A 27,878-nucleotide genomic window follows, 5' to 3' on the forward strand; every position below is an offset into this window, starting at 1 on the left:
CAGGGGATTCAAAATCTACTGTGACAATAGACAGTTTAATGTAAGATACAGTCAGACATGTTTTCTAGCACAGAATATCTGAGACACAGGCATCACTAATAGCCTAATAACTTCTTTGAGCTAAATCTTTAGTTTTCTCAGAAATCTTTTGCTGACATCTAGTGTTAAAAATACAAAGAGCTTTGTTAAAATGTAATTTCTTGTTTTGATTCTGTTATTTATTGACGGTAAAACACCTCATATAGCTATGTTTTCAAATAATTAATAGAAAACTGTATTAAATAAGGTAAAAATCAAGCAACACTTTTTTTATTAAATTACACTAAAGGCGAAGAATATTTTATTCTCATTTTCCTACAAGTTTAAGATGCTAATTTTGGTCGCAGATAGCCTATTTGAGGTTCGTCACAAGTTAAAACATTAAAATTGCTGTTAAAATGTCCATCTATATATATATATATATATATATATATATATATATATATTACAACTGCGTGGTATATCTACTGTTTTGACCTTTTGAGAAAAATTCATAATTACAAAGTGGCTAATTGTAATAGGCAAGCGTCTTCTTTAAAATAAATTTAAAGATACACCTGCGTAAAATTAAGTGTCTGACATTCTTTTTATTTTATGAATAAAATCAATAAGTCACATTTTTGATGGCAAAATGATAGGCTTTTAAAACATCAAGGCAGAAAAATTAAGAGATGCATTTTTTGCAGACATCCATTAACTTACAAAAAACAAAAATAAATAAAGAGCTACAGTAGCTATAAAAGAGTCTTTGGGATTCATAACAGTTTGTAGCTAGAAGGAAAAGAGAGGCAGAGACGTTAAAGAGAACCCTCTGATACAAAAGAAAAATCACATCACTTTGTCTTTCCACCACTAGCAGCCTAAGAGTGCAAACAATACCTCAGAAGAGAGAGATGTACTACGCTACGTGACAGATATTCATCACAACCATCTTTATCTATAAATTCATCAGTCTAAATACTGATTTCAAATTAATGGTATATGCAATGGACCCTAAGGACAAGAACTGGTTGCAGAATCATACAGTAAGTGCCATAAAAAAGGGCTTGCAGATTTGAACAGTTTGGCGTATAAATATGTTTAGTTGTGACTATTCGGTATGCTTTAAAAGATCAAATGTTGCATGATGGACAAACAACCTATGAGCTGGGCTTGTCTTCAAATATATGCATGCTCGCTTATGAAATATTATAACATTTATTTACTGTGACTCAACTACATTGAAAACCAAAAGAGTGCAGAAGCTAAAAAAAAGGCCAACTCTTGTTGCTGGTGCAGGGATTTGGTGTATAATGGAAGATTCACAAGAAAACACTTTCATCCTCATCTCATCACATACACAAGGCTAAACGCTGTAGGTTTGGCTCTTTTATTACGTTATAGCTTACTGTTGACTAACTATGATCACTTTGAAGGGTTGAATGGAGCAAATATTCATTTTGGCTGCAATTGCAAAAGTATTTGTTGCTTCTCAGCTGAGGTCTGTGATGTTGGTGTTCCTGATATTGTTATTTTGATGATGTTGTTCTTGGATCACAGATACTGATGTTCCCGATCTGTAGCTGGTGCTTTTAAGGTGTTCAGTTGGTGCAGGTGTTGATGTTCTTGCCGTCAGCTGCATCATCAACCAGAGACAGATGGTAGTCTGTGGCCAGAGTGAAATGAGAAATGCATCCCACTAAACCTCGTATGTACTGCCTGTTAGTGTGCAACGCGATCTCCTTCATCCCACCTGGAGAATTTTGAAATCAAACTCACCAACAGAACTAGACAAATACATATATATAGAAATCATTCTAATATGCTTATTTGCTGCTTAAGAAACAAATGAAATGTTGAAAACGGGTGTGCTGCTTCATATTGTTATCAAAACTGTAATCAGTTTATTTCAGGATTCTGTAAGGAATAAGAAGTTCAAAACATATTTTATTAAACATTATAAATGCCTTTACTGTCACTTTTAAACAATTTAATGCATCTTTGCGGAATAAAATAATTAATTTCTTTCAAAAAAACACTTCTGAATGGTAATGTTTTTTATTCCTACTTTATTTCATACACAATCTTGCATGAGCATCTATTGTCATTATCATAATCTTTATCACATTATACAATTAACTTCATAATTGTGTTTATTCTTACCAATGTAAAGGTCACCATTGATGTTCAGCTGTCTCATCTTTCCAGGAGATCTGCCTGTTTTAGCTCCATAATCATCGACGGTTAGTTTACCAGACTGTCCATCCCTTTAAACAGAGACAAACCGTCTTGACTGTTAAACTGAGAAAGCACCAGCCGCTTTAAATGGTGCAAATAGCCTGATATTTGATGTAGGGTTTACTTTTCAATCAGAAATTGCTAGAAAAAAAAAATACAAAAAACATGCTGAATTATATGAAATTTTGACCTGACAGCCTTCACTCTGTGCCATTTGCCATCACTAAATGTGCCATTAATGACCACAGCGGTGGCTCCGCTACCAAGACTATAACTGTAGAGAGAATAAGAGATGTTAGGAGGATCTTAGGATCTGTCGATTGTCTGACATATAAATGTAAATCTCATGCCTTTAAGCATGTGGGTGCATGCAGATGGATATGTTGTTATACCTGAAAATGAGCGCTCCGTCTTGAAGGCCGAGAGACAGGTAGTCACTGTTGGCTCTCATTGGACTGTCCCCCCGCCACAGTAAAAGACCATCTTTAGACGTGCTCTTAAAACGCATGAACATGTTTGTTCTGGAACCTGATACCCTGCAGAGACACGCGCCGTTATATTAGCATGTGTGCATGCATGTACAGTATGCACAGAAAAGATCGGCCTCTGGAACAAACAATCGGCTTCTGGAAGTAAAATCTTTCCTTTTCTCCTTTGGGTAATAGATTTTTAACTTATAAAGACAGGCTTTGAACTCCAAGGTTGTTAATCAATGGCATATGCTTTTGATGAAGCACTGTAAAAAATAAAAAGTTGAGAAAACTCAAAAATCAAGTTCTCAACTTTTTATTTTGTACAATTACTTGATTTAACAGTGGAATTCAAGGTGGAAAAACTACATTACCCATGATGCTGTGCAAAATTCCACCAATCAGAGAATTGCAGTGAGCAAATTGCACCAAAAGAGTTTTCAGGGAACACACTGTCCCATGAAGCACTGCAAATGATGTAATGCACATTTTACATAACACTATTGTTTTTATAGTTATAATCAACAACTTTAAATGAATAGTTCTATATTTCACCATTGTTTTTCATTGTCATTTGCAGTGCTTCACTTGATTGTAGTTCTTTCCCTCACTAAAACAGTACTTTTTTTTTGTCTGATTTTCAAGTACGCTTTTACTTAAAATCCAATTTTGTAATGTTGTGATTCACTTTAGGGCTGGTTGGTTTAGTTCATGCCATATAATGTATTAAAGACTTTTTGAAAATCCCTATGAGAAAACTGAATGGAATAAATACTTCTAGAGTCAAGGCTGCTGAAAAAGTGTTCAGGGACTAATTCACTCTACTGATTTGAGCGCAGTGATACAGTGTAAAAGCAATAGTTCTCTACCTTTTGAGGATATCTCTGTTGTCGTATGTCAGATAGCTGCGTCCAGTGAACTGAGGGATCTCAATAGATTCAGTGACAGCTGATCCAGTGAAAGACAAAGAGTGCACAGCTGCACTGTTACATTCACTAGATGGCAGCACACATAAATACACTAAGGCCATTGTTATTAGAGAGCAGACATGAATATGAGACATTTTGCCTCCAGTACTTACCGTTTAAGCAATAATTCCCACATTCTGCACAGTGAGAGCACAAAACAGAATAAAAGAAGCTTAAGAAAGATTTTGAAGTGTTATGGAAGAAGTCTGCAAAGAATATCAGAGCGATATCTCAGTCTAAAACCAAGCAAAAAATGCTGCTTGTGTACTGCTCAATCCCTCTCCTGGAGATCTAGCTTCCTGCAAAGTTTAGTTTCAATCATATACTAATATTATCAGATGCAGTATGCAGTATGCGATGCCAAGTAGTTTACATCGTTTGCAGTCATATTCATACAGATATTTGCAATTTTTATTTTTTTCAAAAACAACAAAAAACAAAAAAACCTTATTAAATAACAAGTCAAGGAGGAGTCATTACCGGCATGTACGATTAAATCTACTGCGTTGCACTGTGGGATTATTATTATTTATTTATTTTTTGCAGTGTTATCTGGTTTTATAATGCACATTTTGGCAAATATAGCTGATATGATTTATATACTGTTACAGTACTTTTATTAACTTCTATTTTTATATTTTGTTTTAATTTGAGTTTTAGTAATTTTGTTCATTAAAATGACAAAAAATTATCCATACATGTAAGAAATGAACCATTATAATATTAATTACTAAAATAAATGTGCTATTATTCTATATAGCTTTAATTCATTTTTATTTCAGCTTTAGTTTTAGTAATTTTAGTACTTCAACTTATCTTCCAATCCACTTACTTCCATCCAATTTTCTAGTTTTCCATCTAATATTTATATTTTATTTCTGCTTTATTTCAATTACCGTTTTTTTCTTTGCATTTTAGTAGTTTTAGTGTTTAGTTAACATACTATGAATTAGCAGCAGACAATTATGAACGGTCTACTTTTATGCATGAAATACTAGCATACTGCTTACTACATGGTGCACAATGTGTACTGTATACTGGCTACTCTAATTTTAATGGATAAAGTATGTTTTTGTCACATATTACATTATGCATTATGCATTATGCATAATATATCTCATGAGCAGTATGTAAGTATTGCATATTGAATGGGTGGTGATGGCGCAGTGGATAAGACACATGCCTTTGGTGTGAGAGACCCGGGTTCGAATCCACTGTGAGACACCAATGTGTCCCTGAGCAAGACACTTAAGGCACCTATGCCTTAGGGTTGTTTGTTCTCACCTTTCTGACAGTGTTTCCCATCATACCCAAGCGCACAGTCACAGTCGTATCTGTCCCGCTTCGGCCTGCATGTTCCTCCGTTAGCACATGGGTTCTCCACACACGGGTGATCTGCGTTCAACACGTTCACCCCGAAAGCCTGACCGGGATTCAGCTCTATAATGTGGTCATTCAGAGTGATCTGGGTTAGGAGGAAAGATTGAAAATAATAATACAAACATTAAATCTGCATATGGATCAACTGCAGCATTGAACACTAAGCATCTTTGATCTCATATTGAATTAACTGCTGCTGAATTTACGCTTAAGTCGTGATTATTTGTTATGTGGTTGTCAGGGTCCGTTGGGTGTCTGTAGTACTCTAGTACCTTCTGCACAGTTCCACTGAAGGGTCTCAGGACACCAGCGCTCGTCTTAGTAATATCATAATTAGGAACTCCTCCAATATAGAGAGGAGAACTACACTTTATCTGTGTAAATGCACCCTGAGAGAGAGAGAAAGATAGACAAAGATTATTATTTTTGTTGTTATACAATACACTATATACATACAAAATAATAAGAAAGCATACAGATCCCTTGTATTATACATTTATTTCTTATTGAACAGATTTTCTTATCATAAAATGATGTTCAAAAGCCCATATTAAGTGAAAATTGTGTCATTCAAGGAAATTATGTGGACTGAATGAAACCATAAAATGAAAAAATATAATAAAATATTAAATAAAATAAAACTAGATTTAAAAATATATAATGAAACTAAATCACTAATGAAATATTCTGAATCTTTCACTTAATGTTCAAAGGATTGGGGTTACTTGCATTTCTTTTAAGTAAATTATTAATTTATCAAACTGATCAAAAATGACAGTAAAGACAATTATAATGTTATCAAATAAATTCTGTTCTTTTAAAATTTCTATTATTTTTATCAAAGAATCCTGAAAAAAAATCAGTTTCTACAAAAATATGAAGAAGCTCTTTTCAACATTGATAATAACAAAATAATTAAAAATAAAAATGTTTTTGAGCAGCAAATCAGCAATTTCGAATGATTTCTGAAGGATCATGTGACACTGAAGACTGGAGTAATGATGCTGAAATGACAGGAATACATTGTTTTCTGTTTGAATATATTTTAAAGTTGTTTTAAATTGCAATAATGTTTCATAACATTGCAGTTTTTATGGCATTTCTGATCAAATAAATGCACCCTTGGTGAGTATAAAACATTCCAAAATATTTTAATGTATCTTATTTTAAAATATTCAAATATCTTACTGACACCAACTTCTGTACGGTAGAGTAAATGTTTTAAAATAAGATGAGACTGTTCACCTCTGCCATGCCTTCCACTGGTCTCTGGTTGTCTACCTGTAAAATGCCATTTTTTGCCGTACGAGAGACACGAAACTCGTGCCACACGTTCAGAGCGACGGCCTCTTCACTCCTGACAACGGAAGCAATGATATTGTTTCTGGTCTTTACAGAATATTTACCAACTGTGGATTCACAGTCATCTAGAAAAATGGAAAGCAAGTCGAATGTATAGCACTTCACTACACACTCCACCTGATAACTGTGGCACCCGAACCGCAGTCGAAGCGAAACTCCACATATCCGCCCACCAGGCTGATTGACAGGAAGTCATGACTAGCCGCATCATCGGTGTAGAGCAGCGTGCCGTCGGGCTTGGTCGGCTGGAAGGTCATCTCGAACTCCATGAAGGACAGGTAGTTGTGGGAGGGCTGAGGCAAGGGGGCGCTGGCATACGAGTACATGCTCTCGTTAAACTGGGGTAGAGACAACAGGAAACCTGAAACGAGAGGTGTTAAGAAATATGAAGTCAGGTAATGACACACAACGTGACTGGCTGTGTTTGCTGGTTCAAATTCATTTTGGAACCTGAAAATAACTGTGCAATTACTTCTGACCTAGTCACACTTTTGCACTTTTTAAATCATGCATTTTTACTACAAATATGTTTAAACATCTTGAGATAATTTTAACTGTAGTGTTTTATTTGATATTACATTTAAAGTAAATATATTTGAAATGTTCTAAATTGCAAATTTATCATTAAAAATTACAAATTCATTTCAATACATGATATTCAAGTTTTAGAAATAACATTACAGTATGTTTTATATTACCACAAATGCTTGTCAGTACATTCAGCAGTACACTTTAACCATATTTCAATTCAAAGACAATTATTAAATTACATTTAAAGATGTGCTTAAGTCCTACTTAAGTGAAAATGTGTGAATGAATCATTTTATTTGAAATCTAAATATATTACCATTCAAAAGGTTGGGGTCAGTAAGATTTTTTATTTATTTTAAATTTTTTGGACAGAAATTAATACTTTTATTCAGCGAGTATACATTAAATAGATCAACAGTAATAGAAACTTTATTTTCATCAAAGAATCCTGAAAAAAAAATCACATCACAACACAAATTTTCTCAACATAAGCATCAAATCAGCATATTATTAAGATTTCTGTAATTATAAAATTACATTTAAAGATGTACTTAAGTCCTACTTAAGTGGGTAAAAAAGCACTCTTAAGTATAAATTTAAATGAGAATTGTTTCAGTTAATTGTCAATAACATGCAATTAAGTGTCCAAAAACTTTTTTTTTTCTTTTTTTTTTGGAAAATCTAAAAGTGCAGAAAGTTTTGTGTGAGGGGCAGGTTTAGGGATAGAGTTAGGGGATAAAAAGTACAGTATAAAACACCATTATGCCTATGGAATTTCCCCAAAAAACATGCAATCAGTGTGTGTGTGTGTGTGTGTGTGTGTGTGTGTGTCTGCGTGTGCGTGAACACAAGCAAACGCCAGAATGTGTGACTCACTTTCCTCACAGAGGAAGCCCTTATAGCCCAGAGGACACAGGCAGATGAAGCCGTCTGCACGGTTGGCAAAGCAGATTCCTCCATTAGCACAAGTGACCTTCTCACACACACTGTTGCTGCACTCGCCTGAAACACACAGACGAGAAGATGCTTTGAACACATATACAGTGACATCAACATGTACTGTATGTGGACATTTAAAAAAGGTCTGAATATCAATGCATTGTGGTACTGTCGTTCAAAAATTTGGGGGCAGTAATAATTGTTTTTGAAAGAAGTCTCATCAAGGCTGCATTTATTTGATCAAAACCACTGATAAAACCGTAATATTGTGAAATAATATTACAACTTTTGCTATTTAATATATTTTAAAATTTAATTTATTCCTGTGATGCCAATTTCCATTCTTCAGTATCACATGATCTTTCAGAATCAGATCTTTCAGATTTTCTGCTCAAGAAACATTTCTTATTATTATTAAGGTTGAATATTGGATCATTTTTTGTTTTTCAAGAATCAGAATTTATTAGTATTCAATTGAAATATAATTTCTGAAAATGTGAAAGTCTTAACTGCCACTTATGTTTAATTTAATGCATCCTTGGTGAATAAAAGTATTAATTAAAAAACTAAATCTGACCCAAACTACACAGTTCTCTGAAGTCAGTTAATGATCACATGACATGCATGTAAACAAATAAAATATTTCATTTTTTAGTAAGTGCTTTATTTTGATTGCTTTTATTTTTCAATTATTTATTATTTAAATTTGACTTATGGTTTAATTATCAGCTCTTTCATTTATTTGAAATAAGAATACTTTAAAGCACAATATTTGACAAAAAAAAAGACTTTAAGATTTGAAAATCATAAAACAATAGCTAAAGCTAGATAAAGACAAAATGTATTTGGACACTCATAGTTATGGGGTATGTCAAACTAGCCGATGTCTGCTCCGCTCAGTGCATTTCCTTTAGGCCAGGGTCGGATGTCAATGGCTTTATTGTTGATAGTCAGACTCTGCATGCAGCCCTGGAAGCTGCGATTGGTGCCCACCGCCCTCACCAGCCAATAGGCATTCGGAGCTCCGCCCAAAAACAAAGGTGTACGGAACGTTATTTTAGTGTACTGACCCTAAAAGAGAGAAAGAACAGAGGTTGTTAAATACATTTCATAAAATGTCTTGGATGCTGATTGGTCAGAACAGCACATGACACAAAACCAGCCACAACACCCAACTTTATTTTTTTCATATTATTTTATAATTTTGTGCTGTGTTGGTGTATGAAAACATGCGTACCTGAGAACGGCCCGACACCGGTGTGTCATTATCTAATCTCAGCCAGCCATTCATGCCGTCTCTAAATACTGTGACCGTGTGCCACTGTCCAATCACAATGGAGCTGTCACTCATGATCTGAGCTGCACCCGTACCACAGTTAAACCTGTGCACATAAAATTCAAGATCAATTACCAATAATCACAAAATCAATTAAATTTCATTGAGAAAAAAACCCTGAAATGAATCAATATTTCTCAAAAGGATAAGTGAAACTGGAGATTACAGTGAAGCCAAAAAATGTTATAGGTGAAACAATGAAAAAATTATAGTTTTACGTTAAATAATAATAATTGATAAATGAATATAAATGGAAAAACCAATCATGATTCAATAAATAAATAGTCTGAGAAAGAAAAAAATCACAATGCAAATATTATGTATTATATAAAGGCTATGTAAATATTTTGTATGTAGTATTAGTTATTTTTTTGTCAGAATAATTTCTCATTTCATATTTGGTTAAATATGTATATATATGTGTGCGTGTGTGTATGTATATGTATATATATATATATATATATATATATATATATATACACACACACACACACAGGGAATATGGGAATATATGAAAAAGAAAAAACAATCCAATATGCATATACTAACACACACACGTATGTATACATATATATAAATGTGTGTGTGTGGAAATCACAATCCTGTATGCAAATCTTAAGTATGGATTACTTTAAAATATAGAGGACATCCAAGGTGAAATTTAGCTACAAAACAGAGCTTGACTGGAATCAGCACGAGGTGAATTGACAGCAAGAACTGTGTTTAAAATCGGAGATACCTGTAGTGTAGTTTTCCCCGTACAAGGGCCAGGGAGGTGAAATCTCCTCTACCGTGTTCATTCTCTCCACAATACAACAGCAATCCATCCTCAGCCTCAGCCTGAGAGGTCAAAGCAGTCCTTCATAAGCATCTGATCTCAAAAACCTCTCAAATGCATTAAAGTCTGCTTGTATATGTGATTACCTTAAACTCCAGGCTAATCTGGAAGCTCTGGTAAGAATTTTTAAGAGGTTCAAAAGTCACGTGGGAGTAGCCATAGAACTTTGGGAAATTTACCGTCAGACCTGTAAGACACAAAACTAAGCGGTTACAGCACTTCCTGTGACACTCGTTTTTTCAATCTTAGATTTGTACATGCACACACCCTCCGTATACTGTGTGTCTCAGTCTCAAGAGTCTATAGATCCAAACACTATAGATATTTTTCCACCTTTTTTGTTAAAGAATTATGTAGGAAACGAACAGATTAATTTATGACAAGAGTGCACCTGACAAATCTACATCATAACAGGAGTTCTGACATTTTTCCTAGTTGCCTTTTCCCCTATCACGCTTTAGAAATCATAAGAAATGATATAGTTGAAAACTTAAAATCTCAAAATTCATCCTTTGAAACCCATTTTAAAATCAGACATTGCATTACCATGGAAATGGTACATAAAAATCATGTTACAAAATGTTTTCGTTCATGAATTATAAACATTTAAGTTTGAATAGTGCTCTATAATCTCTATGTTCAAAACTGTGAGTGACAGTTAAGGGGTTAAGTCTGGTGGAAGTTAGCAACATGGTAAAATCACAGCAAAATGTTTGTCTTGCATAGCCCCACATTGTGAAAACGCATCGGTAATTTATCATAACTATAATATGCTGTCCAAACGTGTGGAATAATTACATTTTTTAAATGTTTATGAAGTCTATTTTTCTCACCATGGCTGTATTTATTTGATAAAAAAAAAAAATACTGTAAAAATACAGTAATATTGTAAAATATTATTTTAATTTAATTTTTAATACACTACCAATCAAATGTATAGGGTATGTTTTTGCTTCAAATAGACATTAATAATTTTATTTGGCATGGATGCAGTAAATTGGTTAAACAAATGACAGTAAAGATATTTATGACATGACATAAAAAAATATACATTTCAATAAATACTATTAATAGAATATGGAAAAAAATGTATCACAGTTTCTACAAAAAAAATAAGCAACAAAAACTGCTTTCTACATTGATAACAAGAATCAGTAATCAGTAACTGAGCACATAATAACTGATCATTATTGAGCAGTAAATCGGTATATTAGAATGATTTCTGAAGGATCATGTGACACTGAAGACTGGAGTAATGATGCTTAATGATGATAAGGATGATAAAAAATAGAAAAACGTCAAACTTTTGGCTGGCAGTTAATATTAAACATCAAATACAGTATGTACTGATTTACGTCATTCAGAAAATTGACTCTCATTGTTAACAAACTCACCTTCTGAGCAGAAGTCTCCCTGGCGACCGAGGTTGCAGTGACATCGAGAGCCTCCAGTGTCGTAATCGTTGATGCAGAAGCTGTCAGGAGGGCAGACCGTCTCGTCACATGGTACGTCATAGAACCGGGGTCTTTCCCCTTTCCACGGAGTCATTGACGGACTGGGAGAAGGAACTACGGGTGGAGGCGTGGTGGGGGCGGAGCCTGTCAGTATAATAGGTGTGGTGGTTGTCCTGGAGGCGGAGCTAGTGAGTGTTGTTGTGGTTACAGGAGTTGTTGATGTGGTCCATGCTGTTGCTGCTGTTGGAGTGAAGCTGATATTTTTGGTAACAGGTGTACGCATCCTATAAATAACATTTCCGTTTCCGGGAGTCCCGACCCGGGAGCGGAGCTGAGACCGTCTGCCGCTTTTCTTACTGCTAGGAAACGACTTTATCTGCAAGAAATGTATAGATGAATGCCAGAAAGATTAAATAACAACACATTCTTTGTAAAAAAATAAAAAATAAAAAGTTTTGTATTTTTTGTTTTTCTGTGACTTTTGCCTTTCAATTTTAGGTTTCTTTAACAACATAAAAGATGGCTCACCTCCTCAATGAAGACATCATAATCAGAGTCATCGATTTCAAACCCGTCCTCATCTTTACTGTCAGAGTTTGAGATGTAGACGTTATAGTCTCCACTGCCTATATCTGATGAACCTGTTTTTTTTTTATAAAGCAGTGTATATTTCAGTCATTTGACCTCATACCAAGTACAGTAAGCAAGAAAAAATCATCATGATTTCATGCACAAAACACACAATTTTAAATTTCAAAAACATGCTAGAAACCTAGGTTTCTGACTGCACAGTTTTTTGTTGTTGTTGTTTTTTAAGAAATCGGGTCAGTTTGTACAGAAAGAGGTAAATTGCACTGGAATAATCCAAGAAAATTATTGAATTACATTTCAAAAACTTCAACATTGAACTTCAACAGCACTGCCAATTCTCCACCTAAGCGTTGTTATTCAACTAAAACTAAACCTTAATTTTCATTAATTGAAATAAAAGGTGAAGTAAAATAAAAAAAAACTTAGACTTAAACTTGAATGAAAATTAGGAATATTGCCTTCACGACTAACTGAAATAAAATAAAGTTTAAGTATTAAAATCACTAAAACTGAAATAAAAATAAATTCATGCTAAATAGAAATATTAATAATGAGAACAAACAAAATTACTCAAATTAAAATGAAAACTGATAATATGAAAATAAAAGCTAATTTAAAATACTAATAAATGTTATAATAGTGCAGAATAATAGCTACTAAAATAGCACTATTGCACCTTGGTCGACAAAAGCTAAAAAAAAAAAAAAATTCAAATATGAAATATACAAACTGAATGCAAATTTCTATATTTCTGAATGTTTCTTGTTTCTTTTGGAAATGCATTTCAATTATTCTTCTTTTCTACCTCAATTCAAATTCAGAAATTAAATTAGTATTTAAACAACATGCTCCATTCAGTTCTTAATAAAGCACAACTCAAGTTGAGTGGTGGCTCAAGACCAAGGGGTTCTCCCCGAAGGGAAACCCGCTTTGCATGATCAAGGTCATGCGGCGGTACCTACGTGCCTTAGACATGTGGAGACAACCTTTGTTCTTGCCTCAGGGCCCGGTGTTGGGAGCTCCGTGTCACCGCGTAACGCTAGCGACGGACGCGTCCCTCACCGGTTGGGATACGGTCATGAGTGGCCACCCTGAGTGGCACATCAATTGGCTGGAGATGCTGGCTGTGTTTCAGGCTCTGAAACAATGTCCCCTCTGGTACTCTCTAACTCATCCAGCTCCATGGGGGCTGGATGCCATGGTACAGACGTGGCCGAGGCTTCGTCTGTACGTTTTTCCCCCGATCGCTCTGCTCCCGGGAGTTCTGGCGAGAGTGTGCCGGGACGAGGTCAGTCTACTTCTGGTAGCACTGTTCTGGCCGGGCCGAGTATGGTTCTCGGACCCGATTTCTCTCCTCGACGGCTCTCCATGGGGGATTCCTGTCATGAGGGATCTCCTCTCACAAGCGGGGGTCTATCACCCCTGCCTGGAGATGTGGAAGTTGTGGGGGTAGCCCCTGAGCGGGCGCAACCCATAGCTTCCGGTCCCTCAACCGAGGTTGTTGAGACCATCCTCCAATCCAGAGCTCCCTCAACGAGTAAACTGTACGCCTTGAAGTGGAAACTTTTCACTTCATGGTGCGGAGACCGCCAGCTCGACCCAGTTAACTGCCCGATTGGTACAGTTCTGGACCTTGAAGGTTTACGTGGCGGCAATTCGGCCTACCACACCTCTCTTGGTGGGCAATCAGTGGGTAGACACCCACTAGTTACAGGTTTCCTCCAGAGCATGAGGAAATTGTACGCCTTGAAGTGAAGTGTCATTTCATGGTGCGGAGGTTGCCAGCTCGACCCAATTAACTGCCCGATTGCTACAGTTCTGGAGTTCATGCAGGCCTGTTCCTCCGCAGGGTTAACCCACTCCACCTTGAAGGTTTACGTGGCGGCAATTCGGCTTACCACACCTCTCTTGGTGGGCAATCAGTGGGTAGACAGTAGGGCTGGGCGATAAATTGATTTTATCAATTAAATCGAATGTGTAGTTTACGTCGACTGAATGAAAATCTGTTTTCTCTTTAACATCCGCTGACGCTCCCTTCTGGGCTCCCGTAGTTCCAAAAAGGCTCAGCCCTCCCCCCGAGTGTTTGCCATATAGGTTGGGCTAACAGACGATGCTACCGTCCATCGCCGATGGCTGATAGGCATCACGATGTTAAGCCTGCATCATAATCCCCCGCAATCCTCCGCATCCCAATACCGCATACAGAAAGAAAATGATGTGTAGGCTTCTACGAAACTCAAAGGGAATAAATACGAGATGGGAGGAAAATATATATTTCAATACTTTCTCTCAGGTTTTATCATCGGGTAATCATACTGTATATAAAATTGCGGTCATCAGGGAGCCACTATTATACCTGGCATTGAAACTGCTTTTGAATGTACGATCAGTTTTTAGTTTCACTTTCACTTTGGAGATTCATGATCGCACGTACTCTGTATATACTATGGAGCGGCAGTACTTACCACACATTTTACAAGATCAGATGCTTGTCAGTGGTACTCGGGATCTGCAAATCATTCGCCATCGTCCCGCCAAAAAAAAAAAACGTACAGTCACTGATATTTAATGCTGTTGAATGTTTAGTTTGCACTTCATCAGAACTATCTCCTATCTACTGAATAGCAAGATGTTAATTTATTATTTAAATAAAACTTATCAAAAAGTTTCACATCATTTTATGCTATGTTACATTGTTATGTTATATTTTCACTGTTTACAATGGCAGGGCCTGCCATCTTGTCTTTTTGGCTTGTTGTTTCTGATTGCACTTTAACCCCAAGGGGGAAATCCAGATCAAATCCGAGAAGGACAATCAAAACAAAATAAAGTTAAATCTTCTTTTGAACAACTTTTTTGTCATCTACAGATTGATTTTAAGTATGGGGAAAAAAATCGATTTAAATCGTAAATCGGATTTTTTCTGAAAAAAAATAAATAAATCAGGGATTTTTTTCTTAGGCCATATCACCCAGCCCTAGTAGACACCCCCTAGTTACACGTTTCCTCCACGGTGTGCTGATGCCTCCAGTACGGCCAGTCGTATACGTCCACAGAGCTGCCATGTTGAGAAGGGTGGACCAATTGCTTGTTTGCTACGGTCCCCCTAAGAGGGGTCTGCCTGCTACAAAGCAGACCCTCAGTCGGTGGATTGTGGATGCTATCAACACTGCCTATGAGTTCTCTCAGCTCCCATCGCCAATGGGAGTCAGAGCTCATTCGACACAAAGTGTGGCGGGCTCCAAGGCCTTTCTCACAGGTGTCCCAATACAGGACATCTGCAACGCTGCGGGAGGGTCTACGCACCTGACCTTTATCAGGTTCTATGGCCTGGACATGCGGGCCACTCCAAGTTCTTCCGTCCTCTCACCCTAGATGTGCTCCGCAGGGATACACAACTGGGCAGGGACTGGTAAGTCTGGCAGCGTAGATATCTCGTCCCCCTAGCGTCTTCGGATGCAGCTTGAGTTCCTGAAGAGGAACGTCTTAGGTTACGTATATAACCCCAGTTCCTTGAGGGAACGAGACGCTGCGTCTCAATGCCACACCTCCGGCATCCCTGCCAGCGCTTGCTTCATTTCTAGAAACTAACGCCGGTTTCACCGCACGTGCTTTTATACCAGCTGGTCATTACGTCACCCCGTCCGTGACGTCTCGCCCATCTATTGGATAGGTTGCACATGATATTCAGAGCCGCTCACGCTGAAGGAGTTCCCCTAGCGTCTTCGGACGCAGCGTCTCGTTCCCTCGAGGAACTGGGGTTACATACGTAACCAAGACGTTTTTGCCTTGTCCCAAAACAGGGAATAAATTGTAACAAATGTTGCAATTACTTTTTGTTTTGATGCACTACTTTTCGAAACTGACCAAAATTTGTACCTAAAAGTAACACATGAGATGGTCAGTGGTTGCCTTAATCCAGTTGTTTTCGGGTGAATCCAATTGGTTGGATGTGTTGACCAACAAAACCTAAGCAGCAAATTAGTACATAAATGACATTGCTGAGTGAGTTTGTGTGCAACTTTGAGTGATTGGACTGTAAATGTGTGTGTGTTTGGGGGGGGTCTGTGTTCTTAATCTGTCTGCTGGAGGGCTAGGGGCGGGTTACTAGCTGTAATCTTCCTCCTTGTGGTGTTTGTGTGATGTAGAGGAAGACACTTCCTCAAAATGAACAGTCTTTAAGATGCTTAATTTAATTAGTCTGGTTTTTCCAGCCACCATGCATGCAAACAAACCTGTGAGGAGCATCCAAACTATAACGATCACAACAAACCATGCAAACCACACGCTTAAGTATAGTCATTTAGATCCTTTTATCTAAAGTAACACATTGATGAACCAGTAACCTTACAGTAGCAAGACCTGGGGGTCTCATAAGGTTCTGTCCTGACCACACTGTAACTCACCGAGAGTGCGCACGGGGTTGTTAATGGCACTAGGAGGGCTGATCCTGTGTGCGTTCACGGCTCTGATTACAAACTGGTACTCCGTCTCAGGAATCAGACCCTTGAGCACCATAGAGTTTGACTCTACTGGCTCTCTGATGTACGTCCACTCAGTGTCCATCTCTGGCCTGCAACACACACACACACACACACATAACACTAAAACTCTACTACATTTTTGTATTTTTTTGAAGAAAATGTGAAGACATATTTGCAATGATTATGCTAGGGTCCAGCCCAAATTTATTATTATGACTTCTCGCTGTCTCGCCCTCACAGCAAATTCATGGAACTTTTTTGCAGGTTTTATTGTTAGGCAGGTGACATTGTGATTAGGTAGGATTTAAATCCTCTACTTGATTGAAAAAGTTGAATTAAAATAAAATAAAATATTGAATGAAAATCTTACACTCTAAAATGTATACGAAAGTGAGAAAAGTTACATTAGCAACAATTTTATTTAAGTTTGTTGCCAAGGCAACTTTTTTGTTAAGTTAAAGCTGAAATAGTAAAATAACTGAAAAAATTAAATCTTTTTTTTATTATTTATTTATTTATTAAGAAGCTAAATAGAAATATCAAAATAATATCAAAATCCCAAACAAAATGACTAAAACAATCTAAAATTTAATTTAAAAATGGCAGGGCAGATTTAAATCCTTAAATGAAGTAAAGCTGAAATAAAATAAAATATAAAATAAAAATATTACACTTAAAAACATCACAATGAGAAATGTTGCCTTGGCAACTAACTAACCAACTATTAAGTATTTATTTATTTATTTAGAAACTAAACAGAATAATATATATATATATATATATATATATATATATATATATATATATATATATATATATATATATATATATATATATATATATATAAAATAACTAAATCCCAAACACAACACAAAAATAAAACAAAAATTTTAATTGAAAATGTAAAAATAAAGCTATGAAATAATAAAAACAATACCCTGGTCCTCTGGTTGACAAAAGTTAAGTTGACAAATATGATGAAATATATAAATGCAAATTTCTACAGGTGGCACTTCACACATTACATTCATATACATTTCTTTGAATATTCAAATTGCAATTCCGTATTCCTGCTTTCAACCAAAATCAAATCAAATCAAAACTCCATGTCAAAATGAGAACATTCAAGTTTGCAAGCAACAAATGCACTGAAGACTGAGAAAGAACTGATAGTGCCATTAAAACACATCTGCAGTTCTGTGTTGTTCATGTTAAAGAGAGGCTAAATTGCGGTGATTATGTGGTTGTTAATCTGAGAAGCAGACGGTCTCTGGGGGGAGTGAGTCTAATCTGCTGGAGGACACAGTCCAACAATCATGTTGCATAATTATCAATGAGGATTACAAACATGCTAATTTCACACCCAAATGCACATATACTTAACACAAATGTACAGCAGGATACCTGTAAAATGTCTGGACACACTTTAGTGAATTTATTCTTTTATTATTTCATTTTAGCCTTCCATTTTCACTTTAATTTTAGTTAAAGTTTTAGTAATTTAGTTCTGTTTTTTGTCAGTTTCATTAGTCTTTGGGTTTAATTTATATTGGTTTATATACATTTTTATTTATTAGTATTAGCATATATCAAAAATGAGAAATGTTGCCTTAACGGCCAGAAAATGATTTTATATTTTATTTTAGTTAGACATTTATATCAAGTAACATTTTTTGTATGATTTTAGTTTTAATTACAGTTAAGTAAGAACTGTGCTGTGCACTTTAGGTCAGTGAAAAGCTTCTGTTCAATGACAAGAAATAGAGTAAAACAGACTATATGGACTTGTTAAGACTACTACAATATTAAATATTTTAATATATTTATTTTTTATTGAATATATATAAATGTTCATATATTAATATAAATATTGTAATTTGTGCAATTAATTATATAATCAATTAATCAATCATAATTAGTCAACTAACTGGCCTTTAGAAAACCCTTTAGATCTAAAGATTTATGTTGATATGATAAATGCAATTAATTATAAATAAATTGGAATAATGTCAACTAATTAATGAACTTCTTTACAAAGTTAATTTAATTTAATAAAACAACAAGAAAACTAATTCTTAACATTCAGTACCCAGTATGTATATGGATACTGTATAATGGTTTTAAAAGGATAAGCTGCACTTCATGATGATGCTAGATGAAAGTGATTATAACTGGAATCTAGATGAAGAAAGAAGTTCGAATATAAGAACGTTTTCGGTTGTTTCCCATATTTTTGGTCACTATATAATTCTCATATACTGCCATTTTTATAATTTCATATAGTTTTCATGATTTTACTATTATTTTAAAATGTAATCAAGGAACAGCAATCATCAGTCATTTTCCAAGAATTCAGACTGTTGTGTGATGTGGCTCAGTAGTTTGATGTGTGTGCTCATGCAGACTGTGCTGAACTGGTCTGACTGGGTTGGTTGTGTTCTAGAACAGTAACTGCATTAGTTTCATGAGTCATGTGGACATACAGGGCCCAACAGGGTAAAGATCACACGCAGAAACATCAGTCAAATCTATTATTTGATGAATTACCTGATATACGCCACAAGGAAGTATAGCACAGGTGCACTTCCTTCACTCTCTCCATGCTGCCAAGACAAGGCCAGCTCTGTGTCTGACACTGGGACCACTTTAGGCTGGGTCGGAGGTGCAGGAGGCATGCACTTTTCTACAAAATAAGAGAAATATTTCCTGTATATTGATTATTTCAGTTACTTAAGAAACCGGATGAGCTAAATGCACTGTAATGCTGATCAAAATTAATGTTTTGGGGTTTGTCTGCTCACCAAGAGAGCCAGTGCTGATGTCCCGGGGCATGCTGGGTCGGCCCTCCCCTGCCCAGCCATACGCCCCCACACTGACACGGTACTGTGTGGCCACCTTCAGGTTCCCCATCACCACATCCTAACAGACACACGGGAACAGCTTAGCATGCAAGACAGCACCATATGGCATTAACAGAGAAACAGATACTGAACATCTACTCACAAAGCTGGCTTGGCCATCAAACTGTCCCTGTAAGATAAAACCACATTTCTGCTGAAGTCAAATTGTTCATTTCAACTGTGGCCTCGTAATCATTATAGTCTGATAATTCATGATTTATTATTCTATGTATCATGTGTGTGTGTGTGTGTGTGTGTGTACACGTTGACCACATATAATGTATTTGTATTATTATAAATGCAATAGTATTTAGTTATTATTAAAAATGTAATTATTATATTATCATTATACAAATATATAAATGGTTTATTTTAATAAAGAAAATATAATTATACAACAATTTATTATTAATAATAATAATAATAACAACAATCGTAAAGAGATGGGACATACAGTTGTGAGCATTTCCAAACTCAATGGGACTTCCAGAGCCACAGCATTGCTAGTCGGACGATTATTCCTCATCTCAGTGTAAAACACCTGGTCAATAAAATAAATAAATAAATATTTACATGAACATTATGTACAACCCGAATTCCGGAAATGTTGGAACGTTTTTTAAATTTGAATAAAATAAAAACTAAAAGAATTTAAAATCACATGAGCCAAAATTGTATTCATAATAGAACAGAGAACAAATGTTTTAACTGAGAATTTTTTTTATTTTATGCAGAATATAGCTCATTTCAAATATGATGCCTGCTACAGGTCTAAAGATAGTTGGGACAGGGGCATGTTTACCATGGTGTAGCATCTCCTCTTCTTTTCAAAACAGTTTGAAGACGTCTGGGCATCGAGGTTATGAGTTTCTGGAGTTTTGGTGTTGGAATTTGGTCCCATTCTTGCCTGATATAGGTTTCCTGGAAGTATTCCTGGGCCCATTTAGTAATGTCAATGACAGAATCATGCTGATGAGTGATGCTGTTTCGTCTGAGGGCCCGAAGACCACGGGCATACAACAAAGGTCTTCGGCCTTGTCCCTTACACACAGAGATTTCTCCAGTTTTTCTAAATCTTTTGATGATGTTATGCACTGTAGATGATGAGATTTGCAAAGCCTTTGCTATTTGATATTGAGGAACGTTGCTTTTAAAGTATTCCACAATCTTTTTATGCACTCTTTCACAGATTGGAGAGCCTCTGCCCATCTTTACTTCTGAGAGACTCTGCCTCTCTAAGTCTAAGACATCCCCTTTTATAGCTAATCATGTTACAGACCTGATGTCAATTAACTTAATTAGTTGCTAGATGTTCTCCCAGGTGAATCTTTTCAAAATGTCTTGCTTTTTCAGCCCTTTGTTGCCCCCGTGCCAACTTTTTTGAGACCTCTAGCAGGCATCAAATTCGAAATGAGCTCATGTAGTGGATAAAAATGTAAAATTTCTCCATTTAAACATTTGTTATGTTCTCTATGTTGTATTGTGAATAAAATATTGGCTCATATGATTTGAAAGTCTTTTAGTTTTCATTTTTATTCAAATTTAAAAAACGTCCCAACATTTCCGGAAATTCGGGTTGTACAATGGCCGATCACTGTCAAATCATTCCTGCAGTTACATCTATACAGCACTAGTGTGGAAATCTGAAGAAAAATAAGACAGCATTGAGAGGCTTGTAAGTACGATCTGGCAACAGACAGATACTGATGGGTTTTAGCCCATAAGCAACCATGACAGCATTAACATGTTAACACAGAGACACTTAGTAACCTAACAGCATCCAGAGATGAAGACACCTCCAACTGTCTCCACAAATAGGATAAAGGGGGAAAACCTAAAGCACTTCACTTCTTCACACATGTACATTAGGTAAATTAGTAAACACTTCTGTTTGTAATTAAAGGAGAAGTGTGTCATTTCTGTGCCACTAGTGGAACCGAATGGAGCTTCTGTATGACTGGACCTGATGGTGAGCTCATATAAATATGAATGGAAAAATCATATAGCCACTCTCAATATGGTGGCTATAGTCCTGCCTTCACAAAGTTGTTTAATCAAGAACCATCCCTGGATTATTATAGTTAAACTACAATCATAAAAAAGAAAAAAAAATTACTTGAAATAAATGTTAACTGAAATTATATACAGTGCCCTCCAAAAGTATTGGAACAGTAAGGCCAATTCCTTTATTTTTGCTGTAGACTGAAAACATTTGGGGTTGACATCAAAAGATGAATATGAGATGAGAGATTAACATTTCAGCTTTTATTTACAGGTATTTTCATCTGGATCTGATACACAACTTAGAAGATAGCACCTTTTGTTTGAACCCAGCCATTTTTCATTTTACCAAAAGTATTGGAACATGTGACTGACAGGTGTGTTTTGTTGCCCTGGTGTGCCCTATTAATTGATTATTCAAACAATAAATAGCACTGAATGTCTGCGCTCAGTTTCAGATCAGTGCAGACTGTATTTATAGTTAGTTAGACGTGTAACCAACATGAAAACCAGAGAGGTGTCTATGGGTGAAAAACGAGCAATAGTGAAGCTGAGAGAAGATGAAAAATCAATCAAACCATTGCACAAACACTGGCAATAGCAAGTACAACCATTTGGAATCTCCTGAAGAAGAAAGAAACCACTGGTGTACTAAGTAACACACCTCAAACGGGTAGATCAAGGAAAACATCTGCAGTTGACGACAGAAACATTGTGACAGCTGTAAAGAAAGACCCTAAAACAACTGTTAGTGACATCAGCAACAACCTCCAGAGGGCAGGAGTGAAGGTATCACAATCTACTGTTCGCAGAAGACTTCATGAACAAAAGTACAGAGGCTACACCAGAAGATGCAAACCACTCATTAGCAAGAAGAATAGGAGACAAACCTCAAAAATTTTTATGGACTGATTTTATGAACCAAAGTGATGGAAAGGCTAAAGTTTGGAGAAAGAAAGGATCTGCTCATGATCCCAAACATACAAGCTCATCTGAAACACAGTGTACACAGGTGTACATTATAGTACACATTACACAAGTAATCTAATGGGCTTTCATCGCTTCTTCTGGGACAGGCTCATTAATCTTCATTAATGATGTAACACATGATGGCAGCAGCAAAATTAACTCAGAAGTCTACAGAAATATTTTGTCTGACAATTTACAGAAAGATGCAACCAAACTGACTGGGAGATCCTTCATCATGCAGCAAGATAATGACCCAAAACATAGTGCCAAAACAACAAAGGAGTTCATCGGGGGCAAGAAGTGGAAGGTTTCAGACTGGCCAAGTCAATCTCCACACTTAAACCCTGTAGAGTATGCATTTTACCTGCTAAAGAAGAGACTGAAGGGAGTAACCCCCCAAAACTAAAAGAGGCTGCGGTGAAAGCCTGGAAAAGCATCACAAAAGAAGAATACAAAAGTTTGGTGATGTCAGTGGGTCACAGGCTTGATGCAGTTATTGAAACCAAAGGATTTGCAACTAAATATGAAGTCTTTTTCACTTTAATCTATGTTAATTCTATCTGTTCCAATACTTTTGGTAACATGAAAAATGGGTGGGTTCAAAAAAAAGGTGCTATCTTCTAAGTTGTGTATCAGATCCAGATGAAAATACCTGTAAATAAAAGCTGAAATGTTAATCTCTCATCTCATATTCATCTTTTGATGTCAAACCCAAATGTTTACAGTCTACAGCAAAAATAAAGGAATTGGCCTTACTGTTCCAATACTTTTGGAGGGCACTGTATATATGTATAATATATATACAAACACAATTTAAAAAAAACCTCATTAACATTTCTCATAATAATTTAGTTTAACTTCATATACTAAAATAACTAAAACTGAAATAAAAATTAATCAAAATTATACAGACATTTTAAAAAAATCAAATTGAAAAATTGAAAATATTAATAAAAACTACAATAGTATCTCAATGATACAAAATTAACACTAATAACAGATCCATTTCGGTGGTAAACTAAATAAGTGAGCAGCAGTGTCTCTGTTATTTAGTTATCACTGTCATATGATAAACTCTGGGAATCAATGTGTTATGCAATTAGCAGAGAGGCACCGATTTATTTATTTATTATTTCTTTAAAAGTTAAAGCACAATTTTCTGATTTAAAAAGATGGAAGGATTCGTACCTTGTAGCCAGTGATAGTGCTGACGTGTCTACGGGGCATTTTCCACCGGACACTGAATGCAGTGCAGTTCACCGTCTCCAGCTGAATGTCCAGCGGTGGACTCAGCCTCTCTGACAGCAACAACAGGAAACAAAATCAACATTTTAGCATTCAGTTGTTTATACATGTACAGTAAACTCTTAGGAACGAAGGTGCTTTATTGGAATCTATGATTTCATGAAGAATTTTTAACACCCATAGAACGTTTCTATTGGGAAAAAAGTTCTTTAGAGTGTAAAAAGTTTCTTTAGAATATTAAAATATTCTTCACACTAAGGATGATAAATGTTTGTTTTTTTTTTAAACTAAAATGGTTCTATATGACACTGTTAAAACCCTCTATCCATAATATTGCTTCCTCCAATGAAAAAGTCATCTGGTCTGAATCAGGAGAGAAATATGCATAGATCAAGCTCCATTTATTAACAGTCCAAAATAGTTCTAAACAAATAAGTAGGTGGATTTTGATGTATGATGGACCTTTTCACTGGAGGAAGTGTTATTATGGATTATGGACAGATATTTTAGCCAGAAGTGGCGGTCTAAAGTTAAAATGCGTTAAGGATGGATTTGTTACAAACATGTAGCTTTTCGTTTTATGAGATGTTACTTGATGGACTGGACTGGTGTGGATTACTTGTGGATTATTGTGATGTTTTTATCAGCTGTTAGGACTCTCATTCTGACGGCACCCATTCACTGCAGTGGATCAAGTGATGTAATGCTACATTTCTCCAAATCTGATGAAGAAACAAACTCATCTACATGTATATATCTATATATCTATATATATATAGCCTGAGGTTGAATACATTTTCATCTTATTTTCATTTTAGGATGAACTATTCCTATTTGAAAGTCATAACAAGAAAGAACAAAATGAAGAAACTAAAAAAAAACAGACCGATTTTAGATGATGCGTGTGGACAAGATCATTCCTAAATTCTCTCTCTCAGAGTAAAAAGTTTATACAGCGCTGATGGACAGTTCAGTGTGTGTGTGTGAATGTCAACAACAACCCGATCATCCTTTCTGATGGCCAGTGAAACATGCAGCCACTGCTACTGCAAGTTCAAAGACAAAGCTTGCTCTTATTTTGACTTCATCTACCAACACCGAAGATTGCATCTATGGTTTCTATTACATTAGCCCATCATCATCGCATCCCGACACATTCATAAAGCTTGCATTAAAGATGCATTTATTCCAAACACGCCTCTCTCCTTTCAGATCATTTGCTTTCTCTCAAAATAAACACACATCAAAACATTTACTTTAAAGATTTGTATAGTCATTAGAGATATTAAGTAATTTGACTCAGTATGACTAATACACTCTTTGATGATATACGTTCCATGTGATCTTGCAAGTTGCAGGTGTTTTTGTGACAATTAAAATGATGCCTTCTGAAAATAAACCAATCTGAATTTAAACTAATTTGAAAACATGCAAATAAAGCATGTTATTGAGCTCAAAAATCAAAACAGGCTGCACTATAAGTCAAATACAGCTATAAATTAACTTGAAATAATGATCTCAAGTACACAGAGTCCTAACAAATATAACAGACCAACATGGAAAGCGATCTGGGAATGATGTCAAATAACGAGCCTTTCACAAGTGAGCAATTAATATATTAAAGTTTCATGTTGCATTATTTAGAGGAACAAGGTCAAATGCATCAGTGGGGAAATAGTAATAGTATTTTTTTAAAGAAGTAATATAGGATATATATATATCCTATATATATATATATACCATAAAACATTAAATTCCTTGAAAACCATGTGAAATGGCTTGATAAATGCAGCTTTCTTTCCTAGTTATATCTACTAAACAGGAAGTTGGTACAGGCAATATTGAAGGGCACGTCTCTTTATTTAAAATAATCCATAGCTTTTAGTTTACATCACAGCTGTGAACCACTTACTGAATACTCCGTATACAATGTTTCTTAGAAATAGCAAGTAAATTTTCAAACATTTCAATTAGCATGCTATATTGTTGTCCTCTTGATATTGCACTTTTTATAGTCTAACATGACAGTGCCTCTGTGTATAACGCAAGGTTCAAAAAGAAATTATTGATTGAGTCAGTGTGGAACAACTTGACTGGTCTGCATAAAGCCAAGTCCTGATCCCAGCTGAACACCTCTGGTGTGACTTTAAATGCAGACCTTGAGTCAAAAACTCATCATCAAACACCAATGATTTGTACATACACTATATGGACAAAAGTATTGGGACACCCCCTTCTTTAGAACAGAAGAAGGCACTTCCAAAACTGTGGCAACAAAGATGGAAGCATAATTCACATATTTAAAAACTTTATTTCCATCTCTGTTGCAACAGTTTTGAAAGTGTCTAAAATGACTGTACCCATATACAAGTCATTGGTGTAAAAAATAAAATTAGAAGCACACAATTCCCTAGAATATCATTATATGCTTAAACATTAAGGTTTGTACTCATGGAAATTACTAAAGTAGTCAAACCTGTTCATTAGAAGGGGGTGACCCAATACTTTTGGCAATATCGTGTATATATAGCCTATATATTGTTTTGTCAACTTTGAGCAGCACACAAGCATATAGATGGACCCAAAGCTAACGGACACAAACTAAAGCCACAATACACCAGATTTGATTGAACAGCATCTTTCATTTGAGAGCAACCCAGAAAAATGTAGATATCATTAAAGTATGGATTTTTAGACAACAGAAAACTGAGTAACAAAATTGGAAGTGATGTTTAAGTGTGTGTGACGGTAAGAAAACTTTTAAAAGAGCCTTCAGACCAAAAATGTCTAATTTTCATTAACAACTCTGAGTCAATACAAACTAAAGCGAAAAGGCTCCAGGCAAATATCTTTTCCAACAGATGATGCAATCAAACTTAAGGAAATTGCATTTACCCAGACCAACTTCTAATAGTCCAGCAAGTACCACTTCTGCACTTTCAATCCTTCCACTTACATAAAAGAAAGATGTAGGGCAGTAACCTCAAGATCTAACATGAAACGATGGCTGACCCTGTGCTCTAGCCCAAACCTGTCTATACAAACAGATTCAAGTGTATATGTGACTACTATAAGCGTGAATTTGTGAGTCTTTCAAAAAAATCAAGACCACCAAAGTAAATCTAGTTCCCAGTTCCTTGGCTATACCACTAAAAAGCGCATTAAGGTTAAGTATTCCCATATACCCAAGGGTACCAAAGGGACAAGCACCAATTTGCAGCATTTCATCTGAAGTGTCAGTTATCAGAGGGCTTGTTTATCTGAAATGACTGATGGTTTTTATTACTCTAAATTGTTGGCCAAGGGTATTGGGCATGATATCGTCCGGAGGGCATATGGACGTGCCATACAGCTCTGACCCTGCCGTATGACTGCGACCCCAGATGTCTCTGTGACAAATCACCTGCACATCCATCCATCAGAATAGCCTAAAAATTCGTCCCGCATGCATCAAGTGGATTATGGCACATAGAGAGGCTCCAAAAGTATTTAGAAACCAAATGCACGCTTAACAATGTGTGAATGTCATTGCATTAGATAAACAAATATCATTGATTTTATAGAAGGATATGGCAAACACACTTCTGAACAAAATCATGCTACAAAAAAGGCATGTTTAAATGATAAAACAGCTAAACAGCAGCTGATTAAAGCACAATGAGCAGAAGTTGTGAAGATGTTACCCAATTTGTTATTTATGTAGAATGACACTGACATGTTCAAATGTGTCCAGTTTGTTAAGGTCACTGTATGCATTCCCAAATAGCTAATCAGCATTAAAAAAAGAAGACTAAATTTTAACAAAAGAAGATGGGCAATGAAAATGACACTCACCTGACTTGCGTGCACTAGACTTTCTTGCACAAAGAGCGAAATCACACAGCCACACCAATGCATGAAGCACCATCACTCCCTTCTGGAGGCGCATTTTCAATCCTTTATGATTCTGAGATCCCGATCGCGTCAATCTGAGTTTCAAATGCAGTTATTCCTCATTTTAAACTTCTTGAGAAGAAAAAAACTGTGTTTTTTCTATCTAGACTGTTGCAGGTTTTTGTATGCACGGTGAAGCCGGTCTGATGCGATTAATGTCTGCTGAAGATCAGACACGCTCCTCATGCGCGGCCCCACAGGAGCCCAGACACCCGCAATCG

The 27,878-nt window shown here is 35.9% G+C and overlaps 1 protein-coding gene across 1 annotated transcript; it reads right to left on the bottom strand.

The window, feature by feature from the left end:
• Nucleotides 1-607: 607 nt before the first annotated feature.
• Nucleotides 608-27,652, bottom strand: LOC306869715 (pikachurin-like; the record flags this gene model as incomplete). Its single annotated transcript, XM_079416597.1, has 24 exons — nucleotides 608-1,771; nucleotides 2,182-2,285; nucleotides 2,447-2,530; nucleotides 2,649-2,792; nucleotides 3,596-3,674; nucleotides 3,808-3,831; nucleotides 4,979-5,159; nucleotides 5,347-5,463; nucleotides 6,320-6,431; nucleotides 6,554-6,797; nucleotides 7,844-7,969; nucleotides 8,788-8,977; nucleotides 9,144-9,288; nucleotides 9,982-10,082; nucleotides 10,167-10,267; nucleotides 11,475-11,910; nucleotides 12,063-12,175; nucleotides 16,532-16,698; nucleotides 19,157-19,292; nucleotides 19,411-19,528; nucleotides 19,613-19,639; nucleotides 19,964-20,050; nucleotides 23,668-23,777; nucleotides 27,559-27,652. The coding sequence occupies 24 exons, from the start codon at nucleotides 27,650-27,652 to the stop codon at nucleotides 1,620-1,622; spliced, it is 3,192 nt and encodes a 1,063-aa protein (XP_079272723.1). The 3' UTR covers nucleotides 608-1,619.
• Nucleotides 27,653-27,878: the final 226 nt, after the last annotated feature.

The sequence above is a fragment of the Barbus barbus genome, assembly GCF_936440315.1.
Source record: "Barbus barbus genome assembly, chromosome: 5".
Lineage (NCBI taxonomy): Eukaryota > Metazoa > Chordata > Actinopteri > Cypriniformes > Cyprinidae > Barbus > Barbus barbus.